Below are 26,502 nucleotides of genomic sequence, written 5' to 3'. Positions count from 1 at the left end.
GCTGGGAGGGGGAAAGGGAAGAAATGGGGAGATGGTGCAGGGACTAAGAAGCATAATTGGTTGGTACAAAATAGACAGGGGGAAGTTAAGAATAATACAGGAAAGGGTGAAGCCAACAAACTTATATGTTTGACCTATGGACATGAACTAAGGGAGGTGGAGTTGCTGGAGGGAAGGGGGGTACTGGGTTGAGGGGAGCAAAGGGAAAAGAAATTGGAACAACTGTAACATCATAATCAATAAAATATACAAAAAGAAAAAGAAAAATGTTCCATTTTAAACCCTCTACATTATTTAACCAGCATTTCTCTCTCCCATCACTAGACCATAAACTCTGTAAGAACAGATTTTCTTCACTTTATCATTCATTACTGTATCCTCAGTACCTACAATGGTTCCTCGGACAGACACTTGAACATTTGAATGAAAGCATGAATGGTGACTAGATGTGGAGCACTGAGGAATTCTAAGATAACTCCTAAAGTGGTTATCTGCTTTTATCTGCACAGTATCCCATTCTTCTGAAAACAATCACTTTGTCAGGTATTTCAAACAGTTTTTCCTTTTTAAAAATGTAATTAATAGCCCTGACCAGTGCAGCTCAGTTGGTTGGGCCTGGGTTGCAGTTTCAGTCTCTGGTTGGGGGGATACATTTGAGAGGCAGCCAATCAATGTTTCTCTCTATGATCTATGTTTCCCTTTCTCTTCCTCCCTTCACCCTCCCTAAAAATAAATAAATAAAATCTTTAAAAATGTGATAATTTTTCAATGTAGTCAAATCTAATCTATAATACTATTGAACTGTTTTTGTTTGTTTTGGTCTACGCTCAGAAAAACATTCCTCATATCAAAATATTTGTATTTTCTTTGGGTACTTTAATAGTTTCATTTTCTTAATTTATATATCCCATCTCTCTAGAATTTGTTTTGGCATCTGGAATAAGAAAAAGATTTAACTTATTTTTGCCCAAATAACTGGCAGATTGTCCAAACACTATTTAATGAATAATTAATAACTATATTTTTATATATAGACAATAACCACTTTATTTATAATAATTTGAGTATTCTTATACAGGTATTATATTCAAGATTCTGTAGATGGTACCTGCCCGCTCCCCTGCTTCTGCGTTCCCCCATTACTCCCCCCCCCAATTACTTTTCTAATTCAAAACTGTGTTGGCTATCTTCCACATATTTATAATTCCTAACGAACTTGATCAGTGTTTTCTCAAATTCTGTCCCCTTCGACCATCAAAATGAAAAACAAAACTCCACTGCAATACTGAAACAGTATTTTGATGGGACATATTTTTATAATATTGGGTTTCCCATCAGAAACATGGTATATCAGTCTATTTTTTTTCAAGAATCATCAAAGTTTAGGGGCTATATTCTCCTTTACACAGCCTGAATGGGTTTCCATCCCATTCTTCCTCATTCTAGCCAGATAAATAACCTTGACAAGGCACTTTTCCTATTACCCTCAGAATATTACAGGGTCATTTTGAGGATTAATGAGTTACAACATATGCTTAAAAAAATGCTCAATTAAAAATTAGTTGTTATGACTATTATTTTATTATCATGTCCTCAGGTAAAGTCTTATCATTTTCTTTAACTCTCACATATTTCTTATTAGGTTTCTGCCAAGGAATTTTAATTTGATTGCCTTGTGAATCAATCTCTTTTAAAAACATGTTTTCTAACTATGTATAGTAAAATTATTGAGCTTTGTGAGATTCTTTTTAAATATTTTTATTTTGTAACTAGGCTTTTTACTGTTCCCTGTTACAATCCTAATATATTTTTTTTTCCTCCAGATTGTTTTCATTTGTGCATTTTTACTTCTTAGCTATAAAATATTTTCTATTGATAAGGTTGAGATATACAGGTAAATTACTGTATCACTGAAAATAGTAATACTGTTCCCCAACTTCACACCTCTTATTTCCTTTTCTTATCTAACTATATTGCCTAGAACTTTCAGAACACTAATAACTAATTATGGTAATAGCAAGCATCCCTCCAAAATTTCTAGGGATGGTTGTTGGATTCTAATACAGATGAAGAAAATAACCCTCTATTCTTAGTTTTATACAATAGAATGTTATCAGAAATAAATACTAAACATACCAAGGTCGTTTCTGGCATCTTTATTTGGAATTTCTCTATTTTGGCAAGTAGGTTTCAAAACATGAAAATGAACTGCTCCTCAAAGGTTTCAATGAAAGAGTAGAAACTTGGCGTGTTGTTCACTGACATCATTTACCATTTCTTAAACAGTTATTGGCCCAGTCAGGTTTTTTACTTCCTGAATCATTCTGGTTAACTTATTTTAGAAAATGTTCCATTTCATCTAATTTATATTTGTATCAGCACTGAGTTAATTATACATAGAGTAGTTCAACATGTTATTCCACTGTATTTATGGTTATGCCTTTTCTTCTCCTTAATAGTTTTTTTTTCAATTAGACTTGTCAGAAACTTGTTTATTGATCTCTTCACACACAAAAAATCAGCTATTATTTTTATCCATCTATAGACTTTCTATTTATTAATTCATTTTTCTAACATTATTTTCAAATTTATTAATTATTCCCTTGTGCTTCCCCTTTCCTCAGGTTTATTTTACTATTCTAACATATAAAGTTGAATATGCAATTTATTTTTTTACACTAAAAGCATTTAATGCTAAATATTTTCTATTGAGTACAGCTCTGTATAGATCCCAAGTTGTGATATGGCATGCTCCCACTGTTATTTTTTTTTTTTTAAGATTTTATTTATTTATTTTTAGAGAGAAGGGCAGGAAGAAAGAGAGGGAAAGAAACATCAATGTGTGAGAGAAACATTGATCACTTGCATGTGCCCCAAGCCAGGCATGTGCCCCCACCAGGAAACGAACCAGTGACCCTTTGCTTTGAGAGCCAATACTCAACCCATTGAGCCATGCCAGCCAGGGCTCTTTTCTTTAAAAAATTAAGGCATAAATGACATGTAACTCATTGTTATATTCCTAAGAGTTTATAATTAAAATTAGTTTCAATTTCTTTAACCCAATAGCTGCTTACAAGTTTTAAAATTTCCAAATGGTTGGGTTGTTTTAATTGACATTTGACTCATTTCAGCTTTATTACATAGTGATCAACGAATGCAATCTCTAAATTTAAAGCCTGTAAAATGAAGTGTAAATTATGATTAATATCTGTAAATGTTCCATGGGAGTAAGAAGAAGGTAATATATTCCCCATAGTGTACCAAGCTCAATTAAACTTAGGTTCCTCTAAACAATTAAAATTTTTGTTTTATATACTTCAGTGTAAGGGTTTTTGGGGGGTCTTTGGGGGGTTATATAATGATTCATAGCAGTTATGACCTCAATGTGATTATATCTTTACAATCATAAAGTCAGAAATTTGTTTGTGGCAGTTAATTACTTTGGCATGAATACTTTTAATATTAAAATTCTAATTTTTCCTATATTGGCTTTATACATATTTGTATTTTTAACTTTCATTAGTTTCATTTTTTCTAAGTTTTTTTTTAATAATTGGTTTTTAGAAAGAAAGATGAAGAGAGAGAAAGAGAAACACAGATATGTTGTTCCACTTATTTATGCATTCATTGGTTGATTCTTGTATGTGCCCTGACCAGGGATCAACCCACAACCCTGGCATATCTGGACAATGTTCTAACCAACTATGCTATCCAGCCAGGGCCTAGTTTCCTTTCATTTTAGATTTCTCTTAAAAACAACAAAGTATAGATTACATTCAATCTAAGAATCTTTGTCACTTTACTTTTTTAAATAGTCTTCAAATGAGTCCAATTATAAACATGCAAAATTCTTAAAACAAGATTCCTACACTGGATAGAAACTTCTAAGAATCCTTCTAAATATAAAATTTTAAATCATATAACTTTAAAAACTTATCAAGTGTACAGTCTCTAAATACCATTTCCCACTAAAAGGAACCAGGGCTCCTGATTTCAGGTGTGGAGTAGGGATTGTAGATGAGCCTGATTCATGTTGCACCAGAAAGCAAGTTACCAAAGATTACAGGCATCATTAATAAAATTATTCAAGAGCTAACTTGAAGAGGTTTTTACTGATCAAAGATGATACAATAAACTGACACAAAATAAATATTTACAAATCCACTTAGAATGCTTTACATGATACTCCTCACATTCCCTGCCCTCCCAAGAAAACCTTCATTAGTCATTTGTGGAGGCTGCCAGGACTCATTCTTTAAAATTACTCCTTTGTATTAACATATTTCAATTAATGAGGAAAACAAATAGTTGGTAAGGAAAAATTCTCTATAAAACATATTTATTTATTTATTTTTAGAGAGAGGGGAAAGGAGAAAGAAGAGGGAGAGAAACATCACTGTGTGGTTCCCTCACACTCGCGCCCCCAACTGAGGACCTGACATGCAACCTAGTCATGTGCCCTGACTGGGAATCAAACCAGCGACACTTGGTTTGCAGGCCAACGCTCAATCCACTGAGCCACAGCAGCCAGGGCTTCTATAAAATATAAAAAGAATACCTAATAGATACTGGAGAAATAAAAGTATTTAGAAACCCATCATCCTTATTTGTTTTCATCTTTTTAAATAATTATCTTTTTGTAAACTGCCTCAAATTCATTGTGCAAAGTTAAATTTGAACAAATATATATAAAGAAATTAAACCTAACATAATAAGCTTTTTTCTTTTAATTCTTTTTTGGGATTAAAGTTTTTTTTTTCCTTTTGTATACTCTGCTTTAAATATTTTTTGAAATGAGTGGACTAAAAACCTGTGGTACATTTACACAATGGAATACTATGCAGCAGATAAAAAGAAGGAACTCCTGCCATTTGCGACAACCTGGATGGAACTAGAGAGAATATGCTTAGCAAAATAAGCCAGGCAATGAAAGGCAAATACCATAAGATATCACCTAATACAGGAAACTAATGAACAACAAAAACAAATGAACAAAATTGAACAAGGAACAGAGTAACAGTTATCAGCGGGGAGGGGGAAGGGAGGGAAGGGGGTAAGTAGGGGAAGGGTTTAGTAAAGGAACTAATATAAATAACTCATGAACATGGACAACAAGGTAGGGACTGACTGTGGGAGAAGGGGTGGGCTGGGTGGGGGGTAGCAATGAGGAAAAAAGTGGGACAATTGTAATAGAAAAACAATAAAAATAAAATTTTAAAAAATAAATAAATATTTTTGGAACTAGAAATTGTTAAAGGTAGTATGTTCTTGCTAAAATAAATACAGTACATTTTTTTAAAACCCTATAGGCAAATGTTTACAATGACTTTATTCAAAATCACCAAAAACTAGAAACAATACATACAATTGTCTTTAAAGTGGCAAAACAGCCCTGGCTGGCGTGGCTCAGTGGATTGAGCACCGGCCTGTGAACCAAGGGGTCGCCGGTTCGACTACCAGTCAGGCACATACCTGGTTTGCGGGCCAGGTACCCAGTGGGGGGTGTACGAGAGGCAATCAATCTTTCTCACATATCAATGTTTCTCTCCTCCCTTCCACTCTCTCTAAAAATAAATATTTAAGAAATAAAGTGGCAAGATGATAAACAAATTGTGGTACATCCATAAGATGGCATATTAGTTACCAATAAATGCAACAACATGAGTAATTTCCAAACAATTTGCCAAGTAAAAGAAGCAAAACTTAAAAGGCTGCATACTTTATAATATCATTTATATGATTTTCTGAAAAAGCAAAATTATAGAAAATAGATCAGGGGCTAGAGGTAGGGGAAAGGCGAAGCTCTAAAGGGACATGAAGGAATCTGGGGGATGATGCAACTGTTCTCTACTTTGACTATAGTGGCAGTTACCAAATTATATGCATTTGTCAAAACTCTGGACAAGTCGTTAGGATATATGGTTGAGTACCACTCATGTAGGTACAATTTTGCACCCCGCCCCCAGTCCCTTCCTCTCAGGAATCATTTGACAATGTCTGGAGATAGTTTTAGTTGTCACAAATAGGGAATCAGTGCTACTGGCACATAGCTGACAGATGGCAAATACGCTGTTAAACACCCACAATGCAAAGGACAACTCATGCCACCCCCAACAAATAATTATCTGGCCCAAAATGTCAATAGTACCAAGATAAAAAAACTCTGATACAGACACTACACTAAAGTCATTACATAATGATCAGCAAATCATATTAGGAGAGTAATCTAAAGTCAAGAAATAATAGTTTCCTCATTCATCTCCACCTCCATTTAATGTGCCACTATTTAGTTTTTGTTTGTTTCTTTTTATCTTCACCCAAAGGCATTTTTCCATTTCTCTTCAGAGAGAGAGGAAGGGAGGGAGTAAGATAGAGAAACATCGATGCAAGAGAGAAGCACTGATTGATTGCCCACCCACCCCACCAGCACCACCCCGTGTACACTAGGACCACCAGGGATCAAACGGCACCTTAGATATGTGCCCTGACTGGAAATCAAACTGGCAACCTTTCAGTTACAGGACAACGTGCCAACCAACCGAGCCACATCAGCCAGGGAAGTATCTAGTTTTTCAAGGTGAGAAACTGGGGGTCAGTGGTGTCCTTTATTTCTCTATAGTCACCAACAAGTCCAATGGACTCCACCTCCAAAATATGTAACAATCAATTCTCACCACTGCCACCTATCCAAACTATGATTATTTCACATGAGGATTACACCAACAGCCTCCTAACTGACCCTGTTTCCCATCTTGTTCTCTGAAGTTTGTCCTGTACACAGAATCAATCTAAAGGAATCTTTTAAATAAATCATATTTTAAAACCACACAATGGCTTCTCAGAGAAATATCTAACATCATTTCTTCCCACTCCAATCACTATCATATTATCGTATGCTATATTATTTTCTTCACTACATGAAATAATTTTACCTATTTATTTTTTACATTGCCCCCACCACTACCACAAACCTTTGTCTTTCTTGTTCATTACTATTTCTCCAGCACCTGAAACCATGCCTGACATGTCCTGAATATTCATTGAATAAACCACTCATACGGCTGAGGTTGGTCTATTTGCTCTATTGGGGCCAAAGAGTGACAAACAATACAACTTTGGAGGAGACAATCTCCTAAAGTCAACTGATATTCAATCAGCCAAAAAATAACACGTTATATGTCAGGACAGTAGATCATTAGAAGAAAGGGCAAAAAATGAATTCTTCCCCCCCCAGATTTTAACCTGTTTCTTAGTTCCAAAGAAAAGATGTCCTCTGCTCACAAGAAGACAGGCTGAAGGTTCAGCAAGTTAATGTTGTCCGTTTCTCTTTGATCAGCCATATGTAAGAGCCAATTATATGTATTTTATAATTCCTTCCTACTATATATTCTAAACTTTTAATAAAGTCTTGTTTAAAAGTCACAGACTGGTCTCAACTGTTCTGGATGGTATTAAGCAAAGATTCTGTCTCTACATTGGGCTGCAGGGCCAAAGTAGAACCCCTACCAAGACTAGCATGACAGTAGCAGAGAAAATCAGAAAGAAACTCTCCTGAAGGAAAAGTAAATTTCTAGGAGGAGAGCGAGAGCTGTGAGGCAACCTGCCTCTTGCCACAGGGAAAGAATACAAACAGTGCCTATCTTGGGGAATTGCAATAGTGGGGTTTTTTTGTGTGTAATGAATACATTTACTTTCCAACTGAAAAAATATAAAATCTTAAAACAATTTAACTACATTTATTCCCCTTGCGACTTTTATGCAATTGTTTTAAATTGTTTACATTTTTTAATTGAGTATATGACAATAACTTTAAATTAAAATACATGACAACAATTTCATAGAAGTCATGAATAAATGGAATTAAAGTGTTCTAAGATTTTTTTATTTTATTGTATTTTATTGCATTTTTTCATTACAATTTATATCCTCTATACCCTCTCCCACCTCCACCCACCCCTCTACCCACCCCCAATCACCACACTGTTGTCCCTAAGAGTTCTTTCTTTTTTCCTTTTTTGCTCAATCCCTCCACCCTCCCAACTACCCCCAGCCCCAAGCTGTCAGCCTGCTCTCTCTGAGTTGAATTGCAATAGTATTAAGGAAGCCAACTTGTTATCTTATAGATGAACAGTTTCTCATTTTCAAATATAAAGCAGTCTCCAGTGTATAAAATGAATGGGGTAGAAAAAACAATAGAAAAAGGAAAGGAAAAAGAAGAGTTGTTAAGGCACGAAAAGTAAGAAGACAAAGCAAGCAAAATGAGTACCAGAACTAGGGTAGCAGCAGTGCAAATCAAGGTTTTAAAATAATCTCTGAAGTAATCTCCACAAGACTTAACAATTAAAACTGAATAGGGGAAGAGGGAAAAGCAAGACTACTCAAGAGTTCCTAACTTGAGTGACTAAGACAATAATTAAAAGAGAGATGACAGAAGGAAAAACAGGTAGAGAAGGAATGGGGCACTATTTGGAAAAGCAAGTACTTAAGTAAGAGTTCAGTTAAAAAATAAATAAAAGGAGTTCCATTTTAGGCATACTGGATTAGTAATACTTGTAAGACATCAACATACAAGTAAAGCACTACTGCTGTAAAAGAGATTACCCGAGAAAAATATAGGCCAAGAAAACAATACTTATCGAGCAGCAAAGAGTCAAAGATGACCTAAAAGAAGCAATTTAAGAGAACCACCATGAAAATGCTATCTTATAAATAAGGGAGTAGTTTCAAGGAAGAAATGGGCAATAGAGTCAGAAATCTAAGAAAGATCAAATAAGAAAAGTTCTGCACTTAGCAGGGTAGCTCAGTTGGTTACAGCCTGCTCCCAATATGCCAAGGTTGTGGGTTTGAATCCCAGTCACCACATGTACAAGAATCAACTAATGACTACATAAGTGGAACAACACATTGATGTTTCTCTTTCTCTTTTCCTGGAAGGAAGGAAGGAAGGGAAAATTAGTTCTGAAAAGCAACTATTAGACTTGGTGATTCTTAGGTCACTTAGGTGATCTTAAGGAGAATTTCAGCGGCAAAACAGGAGAAAAGGGCAGATGTGAGCTGAGGAAAATATGAGAAATACACAACTGATACCATCTCAAAAAGACTAACATCAAAAAGCTTGTCTGAATTCAGATTGAGCTCTCTGCCATTTCCCACTGAAAGGTTCCAGGGCTACTTGGAATTAAATCCAAGCCTGAGATAGTAAGGTACAGGATAAGCCAAAAAGGAAGGAAACTTTCAAGGACTACTGGAGTTCAGGCAATAGGATACAGGAACACAAATGTTTTATTATTTTCCATACTAATATAAATGAAATCAGTTTCTTGATTTCCTCTGGGGATTATTCATTGCTAGTGTATATAAATACAACTAATTTTTTGTGTTGATATTTTAATCCTAAACTTTGCTGAATTTATTAACTCTCACAGGGTTTGGGTTTTTGTGGTTTTTTTGGGTGGATTTCTATGTAGGGTTTTCTACATATGTGATCATGCCATCTGTAACAGAGATAGTTTTACCTCTTTCTTTCCAATTTGGATGCCTTTTATTTCTTTCTTGCCTAACTGCGCTAACTAGAACTTTAAATACTACATTACATATCAGTGCCAAAAACTGACATCCTTGTCTTATTCCTGATCTAAGAGGAAAACTTCCCGTCTTTCACCATCAAATATGATGCTAGCTATGACTTTACATATGTGGCCTTCATCATGTTGAAGAAGTTCCCTTGTTTTCCTAGTTTACTAAGTGCTTTTATAGTATAAGGTTGTTGAATTTTTTTCAAATGCTTTTTCTACATCAACTAAGATGATCGTATGGTTTGTTTTACTCTATTAATCACATCCATTGATACTTAGGAAAAATTTAACCAAGGAGGTACAAGACTTCTACACTGAGAGACTTGTACAAAACATTACTGAAAGAAATTAAAGAACTAAATAAATGAAAAGACATCTCATGTTCATTGATTAGAAGACTTAATAGTGTTAGAATGACAATATTACTCCAGAGATTTACAAACTCGACTCAATCCCTACCAAAATCCCAATGGTATTTATTACTGAAAGGAGAAAAAAATATCCAAAATTTCAAATGGAATCATAAGGGATCCCAAATCCCCAAAAGAGTCTTGAAAAAGAAAAAAAAGTTGAAGGGCTCACGTTTCCTAATTTCAAACTTTTTACAAAGCTACAGTAATCAAAACAGTGTAGTGCTGCCTTGGCTGGTGAGGCTCAATGGATCAAGCGCTGGCCTGTGAACTGAAAGGTCTCTAGTTCAATTCCAGTCAGGGCACAGGCGTGGGCTGCGGGCCAAGTCCCCAGTTGGGGGCACGGGAGAGGCAATCAATTGATGTTTCTCACGCGCTCTTTCTCCCTGCCTTTTACTCTCTCTGAAAAATATACAGTAACAAAAAAGTGTAGTGCTGACACAAGGAGACATACAGACCAATGAATGAAACACAACTGAGAGTCCAGAAATATGTCCAGAGGGTATCCAGCCTTGTAATATGAAAAACAGAGATATTTATGGAAGAAGATACAAGATACAAGAAACATTGTACATAGGAAAATGACGCCTCAGTCCCCTTCAAAGTAGGCATCTCAGGACCCTACACAATTCACCCAATCGCCATCAGCTGCCCCACCTCATTTTCATGAATCTCATCAACAGTCTGAAATCTCTTTCCTTTCAAAGGTGATTTTAGATTTGGGAAAAGTCAGAAGTCGCAGGGTACCAAATGTGGGCTGTATAGGGGCTGAGTCACCTGGATGACTTAATGTTTCACCAAAACTCTGCACGAGACATGATGCATAAGCAGGCACATTGTCGTGATGAAGCTGCCAATCACCAGTTGCCCATAGCTGCAGCCTTCTGAATCATCCAAATAGTTTGTGCAGAGGAATGTGCAAGCTTAATGCAAAATCTGATGCAGATCCATTGCTCTACTAGCTCAGTCATTTTGAATGTGACAGCCACAGAGTACACATGCTCACTCAATGGTGTCTATCGCCCCACTAGTACAGTGAAGTCATCACTGTTCAAAGCGCACATTCAAGTCCACTCTCCCTGACTACCAGGTTACATCAATGTCACACAAACTGTTATATTAACAATGGCTGGAACATTTTTGAACAGACCTCGTATATTGTTGGTATGTCCTGAATGTGTTCCCAAAATTTCTATTTGAAAACTCCAGTATTTGGAGATGGGATCTTTGGAAAGTAAATAGTGTTTCATGAACTCATAGGGTAGGGCTCTCATAATAAGATTAGTACCCGTATTTTAAAAAAGGACACCAGAGAGCTTGCTCTAACACTGAGCACACACAAAAAGATCCTGAGAGCACACAGCAAGACAGGGGCTGCCAACAAGCAAGAGAAGAAGCCTCAGAGTAAAACCTACAACTTGCTAGCACCTTGACCTTGGACTTCTCAGCCTGCAGAACTATGAGAAATTTTTATGGTTTAAATCACCCAGTCTATGGTACTTTGTTATGGCAGCCCAAGCTGATTAATGCAAAGGTCAGCTGATTTTTGACAAGGGTGCTAGGATTATTCAACGGGGAAAAAACAGACTTCAACACTTGGTGCTGAAAAAACTGGGTATCCACATACAAAAGAGCAAAATCATACAATTACCTCATTCCATAAACAAAAATTAACTTAAAATGGATAACAGACCCAATTAAAGAGCTAAACTGTAAAACTCTTAGACGTAAACATATGGGAAAAACTACTGATCCTAGATTTGGCAATGGTTTCTTAAATGCGACAGCAAAATTACAAGCTACAAAAGGAAAACAAGCCCTGGCTGCTGTGGCTCAGTGGATTGAGTGTCAGCCTGCGAGCCAAGTGTCGCTGGTTCGATTCCCAGTCAGGGCACACGACTAGGTTGCACTTCAGGTCCCCAGCTGGGGGCGCAAGTGAGAGGCAACCACACAGTGATGTTTCTCTGCCTCTCTTTCTCCTTTCCCTTATCTCTAAAAATAAATCAATAAATTATTTTTAAAAAGGAAAACAGATAAATTGAACTTCGTCAAAACTGAAAACTAGGGGATCAGAGAACCCTATCAGGAGTAAAAAAAACAACCCACAGAATGGAAGAAAACATTTGCAAATCACATATCTGGTTAAGAATTCAATATCCATAATATATAAAGAATTCCTAAAACAAGACAAACTACACAATTTAAAAATGGGCAAAGGAGCCCTGACTGGTGTGGCTCGGTGGGTCGGGCATTGTCCCCCAAGAATGCCGATTCGATTCCCAGTCAGGGCACACTGCCTGAGTTGCAGGCCAGGTCCTCAGTCAGGGTGTATACAGGAGGCAACCAATCAAAGGTTTCTCCATCACATAAATGTTTCTCTCTCTGCTTTCTTCTCTCTCTCTCTCCCCATTCCTCCCTCTGTAAAATCAATAAACATATCCTCAGGTGAGGATTTAAATAAATAAATAAACAAAAAATGGGAAAAGAATTTAACTTTTTAAAGATTTTATTTATTTTTTTAAGAGAAAAGGGAAGGGAGGGAGAAAGTGAGGGAGAGAACATCAATGTAGGAGAGAAACATCAATCGGTTGTCTCTCGCACACTCGCAGCTCGTTCCCTAGCGCACAACCCAGGCCTGTGCCCTGACCGGGAATTGTACCTGAGACCTTTCGGTTCATATCACAGGCAGACACCCAACCCACTGAGAAACATCAGTTAGGGCAGGGCAAAGAATTTAAATAAACAATCCTCACCCTGGCTGGTGTGGCTCAGTAGACTGAACACTGGCCTGCGAATCAAAGAGTCGCTGGCTTGATCCCCAGTCAGGGCACATGCCTGGGTTGCAAGCCAGGTGCCCAGTTGGGGATGCACAAGAGGCAACCACACATTGGTGCTTCTCTCCTTTTCTTTCTCCCTCCCTCCTCCTCTCTCTAAAATTAAATAAATAGAATCTTTTAAAAAATAAAGTCTTCAAAGTAAAATAAAGACATTTCTCCAATGAAGATATACAAATCACCAATAAGTATAAGAAAACATATTCAATACCACCAGTCATTAAAAAAACATAAATTAAAACGAGGAGATACTACTTTCACATCCATTAGGATAGTTATTACCAAAAAGAGAAAGAAAAGAAAAAAGAGCAGTGCTGGAGAGGATATGGAAAAATCAGAACCCTCCAGCACTGCTCCTGGGGATGGAGACTGGTGCAGCCTCAGTGGAAATTTGGTGATTCCTCAGAAAGATAAACTTAGAACTCCCAGATGACTGTCAATTCCATTTCCAGTTATGCAGCCAAAAAAACCAAACAAAAGGACTCTAGTACTTGTATAGCAAGTTACAGCAGAATTTTTCATAATAGCCAGAGGGTAGAAACAACTCAAGTGTCCAACAACAGATGAATGAATAAATAAAACGTAGTATATACATATGATAGACTATTATTCAGCCATTAAAAGAGATGAATCTTGAAACAGGATGAACCTTGAAAACATTATGCTAAGTGAAAAAGCCCAAGGTCAATGGTCAAATAGTGTATGATTCAGCTTATATGAAATATCTGAATAGGCAAAATCATTGAAGCAGAAAGTAGATTAAAGCACACCAGCATCTGGAGGGAAGGGAAATGGGGAGTTATTCTTAAATGCATACAGAATTTGTTTGGGATTAAATAGACAGTGAGTGGTGATAGTTGCACAACACTGTTAATATACTTAATGCTATTGAATTATACATTTTAAATGGTTAAAATGGTAAATTTTGTGTTATATTTTATACATTAAAAAATTTAAGGTAATTATTTAAGTATAAAATAATAACAATTTTTAAAAAGGATTCAGGTGCTAACCTTAAAGACCCTGTTGAAGGCTGAACTGTGGCCCCCAAAGGGTATGTTCACCTGGAATGTCAGAATGTGACCTTTTTGGAATAAACTTCTTTCCAGATGAGATGAGATCACCCTAGATTACAATGGGCCCTAAATCCAATGAAGACTGTCCTTAGAAGAAACAGAAGAGACAGAGACAGAGAAAAGACCATGTGAACACAGGCAAAGACTGGATTTACACTGCTACAAATCAAGGTACATCTGAGACCACCAAAAGTTGGGAGAGAGAAAGAATTCTCCCTTTGAGCCCTCAAGAGACGGCATGGACCTCTGCACACCTTGATTTTGGACCTCTAACCTCCAGAACTGTGAGCAAATAAATTTCTGCTGTTTTAAGCCACCAAATTTGTGGTGATTTGTTATGGTAGCCTTAGATAGCCAGTGATCAAAAACGTGACAAATTTAAACATTAAAAAAAAAAAAAAAAACTTCCAGCCAAGATGGAGGTATAGGCAGACACTCCGCCTCCTCCCACAACCATAAGAAGGATCACAACTAATCTCAAAACAAAAAACCACCAGAACTGCCAGAGAATAGAACTGTATGGAAGTCTGAAAAAAACCAAGGATTTAAAGGAGAAATATTCATCCAGATGTGAAAGTGGGGTGAAGACGAGGAGCCAGAGCAGAGAGGATGTGACGTGGTGGTGGTGAGGCAGCAGCAGCCAGTGGAAGGGGCAGTCTCACATTCATATGTGGCAGATAAAAGTTGTGGGGGACACCTGGGGAGTGAGCCGAGCCCCAGGCCAGACCTTGCAGTCCAGGGTTCCAACGCCAGGGAAAATAAAGCCTCATAGTTTCTGCCTGTGAAAACCAGTGAGGGTTGGGGCGGCAGAAGAAACTGCCTGTCTCTCAAGAGAATCCATTTAGAGGGCACCACTGTCCTCAAATGCATGCAAACCCACCCACACTGGTAATTACCACCAGGGCAGCAGCTAGAGGGGCACCAGATGAATGTGGGAAGTGAGTGAAGTGACTGGGAAAGGGGTGAGTGCCTAGCAAGTGGTATTGTTTCCACTCTGACCTGTTCCCCGCATACAGCACCACAAAGTGATGAAACGAGTTACCCCACGCTGGGCAATACCTAAGCCTTACCCCTTACAACATAAAAGGTGCACCAAGACTGGGAGTCAAAGTAGCTCTACCTAATACACAGAAACAAACACAGGGAGGCTGCCAAATTGAGGAGACAAAAAAATATGACCCAAATGAAACAACAGTTCAAAACTCCAGAAAAAGAACTAAGCGAAACAGAGAGAGCCAACCTATTAGATGCAGAGTTCAAAAAACTGATAATAAGAATGCTCAGAGAACTCATTGAGTACAGGAAACACATAAGGGAAGAAATGAAGGCTGCACTAAGTGAAATAAGGAAAAATCCAAAGGAAATCAATAGTGAAGGGAAGGAAGTCAGAGTTCAAATCAAGTATCTGGGAAAAAAAAAAAAAGGAAAAAATAAACATCTAACCACAACAGAAAGAAGAAATAAGAATGGGAAGAAAAGCGGGAGAGGCTTAGGAACCTCTGGGACAACTTTAAATGTTCCAATATCCAAATCACAGAGGTGCCAGAAGGAGAAGAGAAAGAGCAAGAAATTGAAAACTTACTTGAAAGAATAATGAGAGAACTTTCCTAAGTTGGAGAAGGAAATAGACATACAAGTCCAGGAAGCATAGACAGTCCCAAACAAGTTGGACCCAAGGAGGAGGAACACACCAAGACACATCATAATTAAAATGCCAAAAGTTAAAGATAAAGAGACATTTTTAAAAGAAGCAAGAGAGTTACCTACAAAGGAGTTCCCATAAGACTGTTAGCTGATTTCTCAAAAGCTTTGCAGGCAAGAAGGGACTGGCAAGTATTCAAAGTAATAAGAAGAAGGACCTAAAACCAAGACTACTCTATCCAGCAAAGCTATCATTTAAATGGAAGGGCAGATAAAGTGCTTCCCAGACAAAGTAAAGCTAAAAGAAATCATCACCACCACCACGTCATTATTATATGAAATGTTAAAGGGACTTATTTAAGAAAAAGAAGACCAAAGCTATGAACAGTAAAATGACGACAAACTCACAACTGTCCACAACTGAATCTAAAAAACAAAACAAAAACAAACTAAGCAAACAACTAGGGCAGGAACAGAATCATAGATATGGATATCATATGGAGGGTTATCGGAGGGATGGAAAAGGGGGAGAATGGGGAAAAGATATAGGGACTAAGAAGCATAACTGGTTGGTACAAAATAGACAGGGGGAAGTTAAGAATAGTAAAGGAAGGGGCAAAACCAAAGAACTTATATGCACGACCCATGGACATGAACTAAGGGCAGTGGGATTGCTGGAGGGAAAGGGGGTACTGGGTGGAGGGGAGCAAAGGGAAAAAAATTGGGACTACTGTTAACAACATAATCAATAAAATATACCTGAAAAAAAAAAGTAAAGGAAATGCAGAAGTCAAAGAACTTACATGCACAACCCACGGACATGAACTAAGGGAGGAGGATTGCTGGAGGGAAGTAGGGTACCAGGCAGAGGGGAGCAAAGGGAAAAAACTGGGACAACTGTAACAGCATAATCAATAAAATAGAGTTAAAAAAAATACTGACAAGCCCTGGCTGGTGTAGGTCAGTGGACTTAGCACCAGCCTGCGAACCAAAGGGTTGCCAGATCAATTCCCAGTCAGGCCAAATGCCTGGGTTACAGGCCAGGTCCCCAGTTGGGAATACACAAGAGGCAATCACACATTGATGTTTCTCTCCCTCCCTACCCCTTCTCTAAAATTAAATAAAATCTTTAAAAAAATTTTTTATATAAGTAAAAATACTGCCAATTAATTTAAATATAACAAATATATTAAAACACATGAGTTCACCATAATATCCCCTCCCAAACATCACCTTTAGGATTTGGTAAGGGATCAATTCACTCTGCTTTTCTTGTACAAATGGTATTACAGGGCAAACAAATAATTGATGAAGGAATTCTTTATGGAAGAATTCCAGTGAATAAATATAGGAGAATACATAGAAAAATCGCTCTTCTAATGAAATAAATGTAGGCAATAATCATCAATGGCTGATAAATTCATTAGGTACAAAGTTAAAAAACTATAGTATCTGGATCCCACTGACACAACCTAAACTGATCAATTTTAATAGCACTAGAAGTGCAACAACCATTTACATATTCCTAGAATGATGCAACAAGAATTCACAATATCATCTAACAGGATAACTATACACCCTAATTTGTCCAGGACAGTCAGTTTATGGCTACTGTCCCAGTGTAATTATTAAATAGCATTCGCTTTCATTCTTAAAATTGTCTGACTGGAAATAAATTATATGTAATCAATCTATTTATGAATTTTTCTTTCTAAAGAAACGGAACCTAAATTTCATCAAGCTCTACTAATTCCTCAACCTTGGTAGCAGACTGAAGTCACTTAGGAAAAAAAGTTTTTTAAACTATCGATGCCTACAATTCACTCCATGAATTCTGATTTAATTGATCTGAGATGTGACCTGACAATCAGGATACTTAAAAGCTTTCTAGGTGCCCTGGCCAGTATGGCTCGGTTGGTTAGAGTGCTGTTCTGTGGACCGAAAGGTCAGTTGTTCAATTCCTAGTCAGGGCACATACCTAGGTTGCGGGTTCAATCCCGTGGTCAAGGCGCGTATGGGAAGGAAGGAAGCAATCGATGTATCTCTCTCACATCGATGTTTCTCTCTCTCTCTTAAAAACAAAACAAAACAAACAAAAAAAACTACTTTATAAAAGCTCTCCAGGTACCACTACTAAAGTTTCAGCCAAAGTTGAGGACTACTGCCCTATATATCTAACTACTACTGTGTGGGGAATATGAAGGGCAATTGAACATGTCTGACACCACAAGAATTCAATCAACCAAATCCAGAATGTGGAAAATTCTCCTGGACAAATGACGTAGTTTTTCCAACAAATAAATAGCATGGGAAAAAGTGCAGGAGGTACAGGATATAAAGTGGGGTGGTTAAAGGTGAGAGAAACATAAGAAACATATAAATCAAATGAGATGGTAAACCTTATAAGGATTGTGATTTAAGCAAACCAAAAGTAAAAAGATATTTAAAGGATCAGAGAAATTTGAACAGATTAGAAAAAAGAAGTCTTAATTTTGTTAGCCATAACAGCATTGTGATTGTATTTTTTTCATTCTTACCTGTTAGAAACACATACAGAAATATTTACAGATTAAGATGATGTGATGCCTGAGATTATTTCAACAACAAAAAAAAAAAAAAAGAGAAAGAAAAAAAAGGAAGGAAAGAATGAATTAGATGAGACAAGAAAGTGGCAAAACGTTGATTCAGTTGACAAAATTGGGCAACAGAAACATGCAGTTTTATTGTACCAATCTATATCTTATATCCTATACTGATAAGGAATTATGAAACATTAAGTTTTTTTTAATTTTTGCCTATAAATGTGTAGCATGTGAGCATACACATAAAACATTTAAATTTATAAGACAGTCCTGGCCAATGTGGCTCAATGGATTGAGTGCTGGCCTGTGAACTGAAAGGTCACCGGTTCCATTCCCGGTCAGGGCACATGCCTGGGTTGAGGGTCGGGTCCCGGTTGGGGGCGCACAAGAGACAACGGATCAATGTTTCTCTCCCTCCCTTTCTCCCTTTCTTCCCTTCTCTCTAAAAATAAATAGATATTTTTTAAACTATATAAGACAACATATTGGGAGATGTAAAGAAAGATAAACACATGTTATCCCTGACCTCAAAGAGCTTATATTAGTAGCCAGTCTATCTGTTGGATAGAAAAGTTTCTTGGGTACTATATTTGGTCGAAGGCAAGAAGACAGCTAGCCCAAGCTCCTGGGAAGCCAGAAAAACAGTAAGAATGAAATTAAAATATTAAGTATTCCTTAAGTATAAGAAAGTATGTAGGGGTGCTACTATCCCAATATTGCTAAATACCAAAGACTGTACCATAACCTGACTTTGAAAAGCCCATGCCCTCCCTGACTGGTGTGGTTCAGTTGGCTGGGATAGTGTGAATTCATTTACAATTAGTTATACCCAATAAAATATGGAATTCAGGAACTTTTTAAGTTAAAAAATATCTTCTAGGCCCTGGCCAGGTAGTTCAGTTAGAGCATTGTCCAGGTGTGCCAAGGTTGTGAGTTTCATCTCTCCCACATACGGGAAGCAAGCAATGAATGTATAAATAAGTGGAACAACAAATCATTATTTTTCTCTCTCCCTCTCTCTCAAATAAATAAGTTTTTTAAAAAATCTTCTAAATATCCACAGAAATTGCAATTTTACATTTATCTAATTTTTTTTTGTAAATAAGAGAATCATTCCATTTTCAAAGGAAGCAACAAATGGTAGCTTTAAAAATCAATCACAGATTTAAAATATTTAATGTATTTTTTATGTTCAATTTTTACATACTTACAATAATAATACAGATAACTTTTGACAGTCTACACTTTCACTACTATACCAGAAAAATTTCTGCAAAATTTTCCCCTTTAATCTCCATTTCCTTTTTCATCCCACCCCTGAAGGTGATCTATGGTAAGAGCCTGACCTGTATCCTCCCCAACTTTCTCCAAATTCATACATACACAGGTATAGACACATACATGGAGAAGGGAGGAAGAACAATTTGTTTTTACAAAAATGGAAGTATACTAGGTATAAATATTCCTTCTCTTTCTTTTAAGCATACCAAATCAAATTTAATATACAGAGTAGTTCAAATACAAAAATAGATACAACTTACTAGACCAGATAATAACATATACATTTACAAAGTTATTATTTTCTACATCATCTTTGAAGACATCGATTTCACAAAAAAGTATGGCCACCAGATTTAGTGAGATCCCATACTTTATAAGTTTATTATAATATCCAAGCATAAAATAATTTCACTACTTACAACAAGCCTACAAATAAATTTTAAAACTTAGTTTACGGCCCTGGCTGGGTAGCTCAGTTGGTTAAGTGTCCTCCTGATACACCAAGGTTTTGGGTTTTATCCCAGTCAGTCCACATGCAAAAAGCAACCATGGAATCCATGGATGGGTGGAACAACAAAATCCAATGTTTCTCCCCCCACCATCTTCCTTTCTCTAAAACAAACAAAAATCAATAAATTTTTAAAAATTAACTTATTTTATAAAATAAATTTGTACAAAATATTCATATCTCAAAAATATCCTGAATTAAATGAAAGAGAATGCAGGAAACTAATGAACAACACAAACAAACAAGCAAAACTGAACCAGAGGCATGTAAACAAGGAACAGACTAACAGTTAGCAAGAAGGAGGAGGGGGGAGGGAGAGAAGCAGGACAGGTAGGGGAAGGGTTTAATAAAGGAACTAATATAAATAACCCATGGACATGTACAATGAGGTGGGGACTGACGGTGGGAGAAGGGGTGGGTTGGGTAGGGGGAACAATGAGGGGAAAAGTGGGACAACTGTAATAGAAAAACAATAAATCAATCAAAAATTTTTAAAAAAGAGAAAGGGTGTGCATATTTGACACCTTCAAGTGAATTTGTTCTTTCTATAGCAGAGATGATAGACAGATATAGTATGATCCACTCATACTCTGCTTCTTCACGTTCACAAATTGAGAGAATGGCATTCAGATGTTGTCTGAGTACAATCATATTAATCTTATCTAATTAATACCTATTATTCTAATTGCCCACAAGCATGAAAATAAGACTTCGGGCAGGTCTACAAAGAACTTTAAGGTTATTAACCCAAAGGTCTTTTTTTTTTTAATTATTTTTTAGAGACACAGAGGAAGGGGGGGGCGAGAAACATCGCTTTGTTGTTCCACTTTATGCATTTGTTGGTTGATTCTTGTATGTGCTCTGACCAGGAACCTTGGCATTATCTGGACGACACTCTACAATCAGCTGAGCCCTCGACCAGGGCACTCCAACAGTTTTAAAATATACTCTCCCAGCCCTGACCGGGTTGCTCTGTTGGTTGGAGCATCATCCCATACACCAAAATATTGTGGGTACAATCCCTGGTCAGGGCACATACCTAAATTGCGGGTTCAATCACCATTCGGGGTACATATGGGAGGCAACCAATCGATGATTCTTACATTGATGTTTTTCCTCTGTTTCTGTTTCTTTCTCTCTCCCTCTCAACTTCTCTCCCTCTCCCCCTCCTCTCTCTCTAAAATCAATAAATATATCCTAGACAGAGGATTAAAAATTATAATAATAAGATAAAATACACTCTCCCACCTAACCATAACCCAGAAAAATCAGAAGATCCCTAAATCTGGATCCACAGAAAAAGAACTTTGGGATGTAGAGGATAAGAAAAATTTACAGAAGCATCCAAAAATACAAAGCAGATAACTTGGTACCCAAGCCATAGAACCTCTACTATAATACATAAACTTTTCTTACCAAAAATCAATGTGTTTTGAGTTTCTATTATGTGAAGGTCATAGGTGTTAAGAGATGGAAAAATGCAAATGAAATTGGCTCTACCATAAAGGAATTCAAAATTTAGCAGGAGTCAGAATATAGTATCCTAAATGATCACAAATACTGTAGCAGAATGCCTAGCATATAGCTCATCAACTACCATGTGTTCAACAACTTTTTGCAATGTGTGATTATAAAGGTCAAAGGTTGTATCATAAATACAATACCATGTCATCGATGCAATTTCAGATTAAATTACATAAAGTTATTATCTATGCCTATTTATTTTAACTTACCTCAAGGCAAACGGTCACATTATTTTTAAAGATACTGTACTACATAGTCCTTACTAATCTCCTTGGAGTATACAAATAAAATCCATGTGGAGTTTATCACGCAGACCCGAGATGGAATCCACATGGAGTTCATCAAGTGCATGCGCGTGCACACACACACAAAGAAAAAACCACACACGTACCACATGTACCATTTGGAACTATACTGAACATTCTAAACAAATATCAAGAACAAAATGGATTATGGAGTCCAAAAGATACTGAATGTAACCTTCCACCACCATGAAACAAGTAAAATGGGGAAACCTATACAAAAGCTGTGTATATTACACGTTGTTAAAAGTTTAGACAACTCTACCAATGTAACACCTTTTAAATGTATTAAAAGAAAGAATATATTTAAAATCTACTTGAATTTGTTACCAAAGTGCATAGATGTTTTCTGGAACATTCTATCTTAGTAGATGAATTCAGAGATCTCCTTAAATGACCATTACACATCTAAAGTAATTTACCCTATTTTAATTGGTGACTATATGTCATATGCCTTCACTCAAGCCTAATGAGGGAGGATCCAGGTAAAACTCAGCTTGAAGAAAAATTTTAAATTTCAAATCATGCATTTCACAACCAATATTTATATTAAATGGACTATTTGGACACACTATTATACAGTTTAACCTGTTCTCTCTATGACTTATTATTGCATGAGGAGGATCTAAAATTTTATAAACCTAAGACTATAAACATTAAAGTTTAATTACTCAAAATACAATGAAATGCAATGATAACCAATGAATGGATAAAGGATAGTTATAAAGATAAACGTGACAAAACAAGTATCGTAAAATGCTAATGGTAAATCTAGGTTGTGAATATACAGAGATGCTCCCTGTAAACTCAATTTTGCTGTGTAGTTGAACATATTTTCCTGGTAAATTGTAAAAAAAAAAAAATACCACTTGACATTTCTTTGATTGTTTATAATTCAAGCTTCTGAGAGGAACATAGACTAAAGAAACTCCTATGTAGCGTCCAGCACAAGCACTGTAGTTGCAACAGACCTGGATTCGAATCTCAGCTCACTGTCCTAACTACCTATCTGATCTTAATTATTAACCCCTCTATGGCTACATTTCCTCATCTGAAAAATGCGTTTTACGTAGAATTAATGTGAAGATAAAATCTTCCCAGAAAGCTCAGTGCTAGGCACATAATAAGCACTCACTCAAAATATGAGCTGTAGTATCATATACGAGATTGCTAATTTTGTGCTAAATCGAAAGGGCATTCTCAATAAAGTACTAATTTTTTCCACCAATGGCTTAAAACTAATTTGATCACTTTGAGACCATTCCTAAAAGGAATATTCCTGATAGGAAACTCACTGCTTAATGTGCTATGCGGGGAGGAAGTAAAAGTCTGGAAAATATTGCTCAATCGATGGTACTTTAATGTTCTGCGTTTGAAAAAAATCATTCAGAATTAAATTTTAAAAGTTTCAAGACAAACTTTAAAAGGCATTCTAAACAGCATTCAACATCTGTATAGAATTGGCTTCACCTCTGCAGGCTGGTTGGGTATATCCTTGTGATAACAAAACTTATCATACTCTCCCATGTTCTTAATTGTTGGTAAAAAGGCTAGACTAGAACATGACGTTTACAGTTGCCAAAATCTTTCTCCTAAATCAGGACATGCCAATGACCCCACTTCTTCACAGGTAACAGCACCACCTCCACCTTGCTCTATAACGGTTATGGGGGAAGGAGGTAAAGGAGGCAGGAAAATGAATTAGCGATGGCGTTACTTAAGAACCTTCTGGTTATCCCTCATGAGACCCCCCCCCGCCCCACGACTTATTCCCGCCACCACCACCCCCACCGGACCTCTCCCCACCTAAACTTCCAGACTCTGCCTTACTAAAGATGTACTTAAGAATCTGACACCTTCCCTCCCCTGACTCAAGTAACCGACCCCCGAGGACTGGAAAAAAATTTAAAAGCAAACAACAGCCCCCGCCCCTCCCCCTCCAAACCAGCAGCAAATCTTTGTCCCACCTGCCGAAGGACCACTCTCCAGCGCGTTTCGGACCCAAGGCTGCCTCAGTCCTGACCGCAACCTTCCCCCCACCGGGACCCGGCGACCCCTCCACGAGCTTGCGCTTGGCCATTCTCGGCCCCAGCCCCGGCCCCGGGACGCAGCTCCCGCCCCGCCCCCCGCCGCCCGAGTTCTGCCTCACCTCACCTACCCTCTTTCGGGGGCCGGACTCCACCTCTCTCTCCGCCATGTTGGGCCCCGCTTGGAACCGCTGTGGCTCCCGGCGCGGTGGCGGTGAAAGCTCTCGGGCCCCCGGCCCCCGCCCACACTGCAGGCACAGCCACCTCGCGGCAGCTTCCCGGGACCCAGCCGAGTCCTACGCTGAAAGTGGGGAGGGGGCGGATGTCGCGCGCTGGGTCGGAGATCTTGAGATCCCACGCGTGCGCGCGTGGGCGTTAGGGCCTGCCCAAGAAAGGGGGGCTGGGACTCGGGGGGTTAATGGCCTCCAAGGGGCCCCGTGAGTAGGATTATTTTCTCTCAGAGAAATTCCTCCGCCTGTGGTTTCTTAAAGGGATCACTAAACCAACCCCTTGCGCGCGCCCCTGGTGCGCAGGCGCACCCTAAGCCCCGCCTTTCTTTCCCACCAAGCCCCCGGTCCTGAGCCTGCGCGGTGACTGGCCCAGTGTAGGCCAAATCCTGCAAGTCTGCTTCCAGCAGCTACTCCCACCACTCAACTATGGCCGCTGCCTTAAAGGGACCATGATGCAGTGATGAAGGAGGAATGAAAGAAATTAGTGAAAGGGCTACCTGGAGAATTGGATGAAATGTTTGTTGAGGGGTCCAGATGACCATCTTGCACCTGTCTGCAGAGATACCATTGTAAAGAGAAAATGATGGTGAACTGAAGTTCTCAGTGGACCTCTGATCATGAAGAATCCCAGCCACTGAGTGAATGGCCAGTCATTTGAAGGAGACACAGCTTTCCTGCCTTTAGACAGCATGGTCTGAAGCACAGGGCGTAAAACATTAAGGGTCAACTCTGATTGCCTAACCTCATAATCAGATCCTTTGTTGATTCTGAAGACTGAACAAACAGCTGCAGATAATTTCCTCAATAGTAATTTGTCCTTAGAATATCTAAATCAAGAGAATTTTGGGAACCATCTACTCCAATGCTCCCAATGGTAAAATTGCAGCCTGGTCAAGGAAAGTATTGAAAGTTGTCCCAAGGAACCTAGAAGCTGGTGTGAAATTAGACTCAAGATTTCAGTGACATTCATCCAGGCTTTTCAATGTACCAAACTATCTTGAAAGCAAAAGATAAATTTTTCATCTAGAAGATTTAAGTTCCATGATACTTTAAGAAAATTGTAATTCTTCACTGAAGACGTGTGATGATTTGCAGATATGTGTCCTCAGTCACCACCATGGAAGCAGTTTTGAGAATTTGACTTAAAGGATAAGCACCTTAATCTCTAAAGCAGAAAACTGGACAATAAATTTGGGTCTATCTTGCCCTGAAATGGAAGCTGAGGGTAACTGAAGAGAATAGGTGCGTGATTGAGTCCTCTTTAGTTATTTATTAAGATTTTATCTATTTATTTTTAGAGAAGAGGGAAGAAAGGGAGAGAAGCATCAATGTGTATTTGCTTCTTGTGTGCTCACAACTGGGGACCTGGCCTGAAACCCAGGCATGTGCCCTGACTGGGAATCAAACTGGTGACCCTTTGGTTTGCAGACTGGTGCTCAATCCACTGAGCCACACCAGCCAGGGCTGAAAGATTCCTCTATCCATTCCAGTCCCCCAGCTTTGGGTGGAGAAAAGTACCCTAATGGAATTCATGATGATAGCTTAGGAAGATCATGTAAGCGAGAAACACACAAAAAAGTTGCCTCTGAAGATCATTTCCCATGATTTAAAAGGAAAAGAAAAGAAAACATTTAAAGCAACTTCCAAAATCACAGAATAATGAGACGTAAACTTCTGTATGTCACTTTAACTTTTGTGTGTCACTAGGTAGTTGTTTTGAAACAGAACTTCATTAACCCATCACATTTTGTTAAAAACTATCTGTGAAATTGCTGGATGTTTCCATGCTGGTTCTTACTTAGGCCTGTTCATCTTTAATTTCATTTCTGGGTAGGAAAGAGGAGAGAAGAACCAAAAGAAAAAATGTATATTTCAGCCAGAATTTTACAAACCTGTCAAGCCCTTTCGTTCCATGTCCAGGACAAGAAGGAAATAAAAAGAGAAGTCAAGAAAAGATAGTTCCAGGGAATGGGTGTACATGAAAAGTCTAGAAGTTTCCACCTGTTTTTTCAGTAGTGGAATATTCCCTTATAATAAAATCTGCTGACTTAAAATGAAGTTTTAAATTTGAAGTGGAAACAGGGTACCCATAAACCTACTCACCAGAACTCCCCCTTGCCCTCTCTCTTCTCCTTTTCATGCCCCCTCCCACCATTAAAGAAATGTTTCATTTTTCAGAACACAGTTTAAAGCCAGGTTTCATCTAATTCCACATTTTAAAGATGGAGACACAGAGGCCCGGAAGGATGTGACTTGCTTGAAATCACCCAAAGGATTAGTAATAGCATCAGGGCTGAAATAGGCATCTTGACCTGCAACCTAAGGCTGTCTCCTATATCAGGTTGTTTCTAGAAGTACCGAGAATGTATTGAGACTTGAACAATTGGCACAATTTGTGCATTCCAGATAATATACAAGCACACTGATTGTTCAGTACAATCATCCATATAGGGAAGGAGAAAAGAGAAAACCAACATTAGTGAACGCTGCAAGGTTAATCATCCTAACTTTT

The 26,502-nt window shown here is 37.9% G+C and overlaps 1 protein-coding gene across 4 annotated transcripts in view; it reads right to left on the bottom strand.

Moving 5' to 3' along the window:
• The window catches only part of ZMYM4 (zinc finger MYM-type containing 4), a 123,491-nt gene extending 99,246 nt beyond the window's left edge, over nt 1-24,245 (bottom strand). For 2 of the 4 annotated variants that reach the window (XM_090269086.1, XM_090269087.1), the window contains exon 1: nt 23,701-23,826. Coding sequence is in view for 2 of the 4 variants with exons in the window: in XM_090269084.1 (XP_090125210.1) it covers nt 23,883-23,930 (48 nt within the window). In the remaining 2 variants the exon portion in view is untranslated. Of the gene's footprint in view, nt 1-23,700; nt 23,827-23,882 lie in introns of those variants that run through there. The other 2 variants (XM_090269084.1, XM_090269085.1) reach the window with 2 other exon arrangements.
• Between the last annotated feature and the right edge of the window lie 2,257 nt (nt 24,246-26,502).

The sequence above is a fragment of the Furipterus horrens genome, unplaced genomic scaffold, assembly GCF_987537825.1.
Source record: "Furipterus horrens unplaced genomic scaffold, mFurHor1.1.pri manual_scaffold_3, whole genome shotgun sequence".
Classification (NCBI taxonomy): Eukaryota; Metazoa; Chordata; class Mammalia; order Chiroptera; family Furipteridae; genus Furipterus; species Furipterus horrens.
This window is presented reverse-complemented; position numbering and strand designations above follow the sequence as displayed.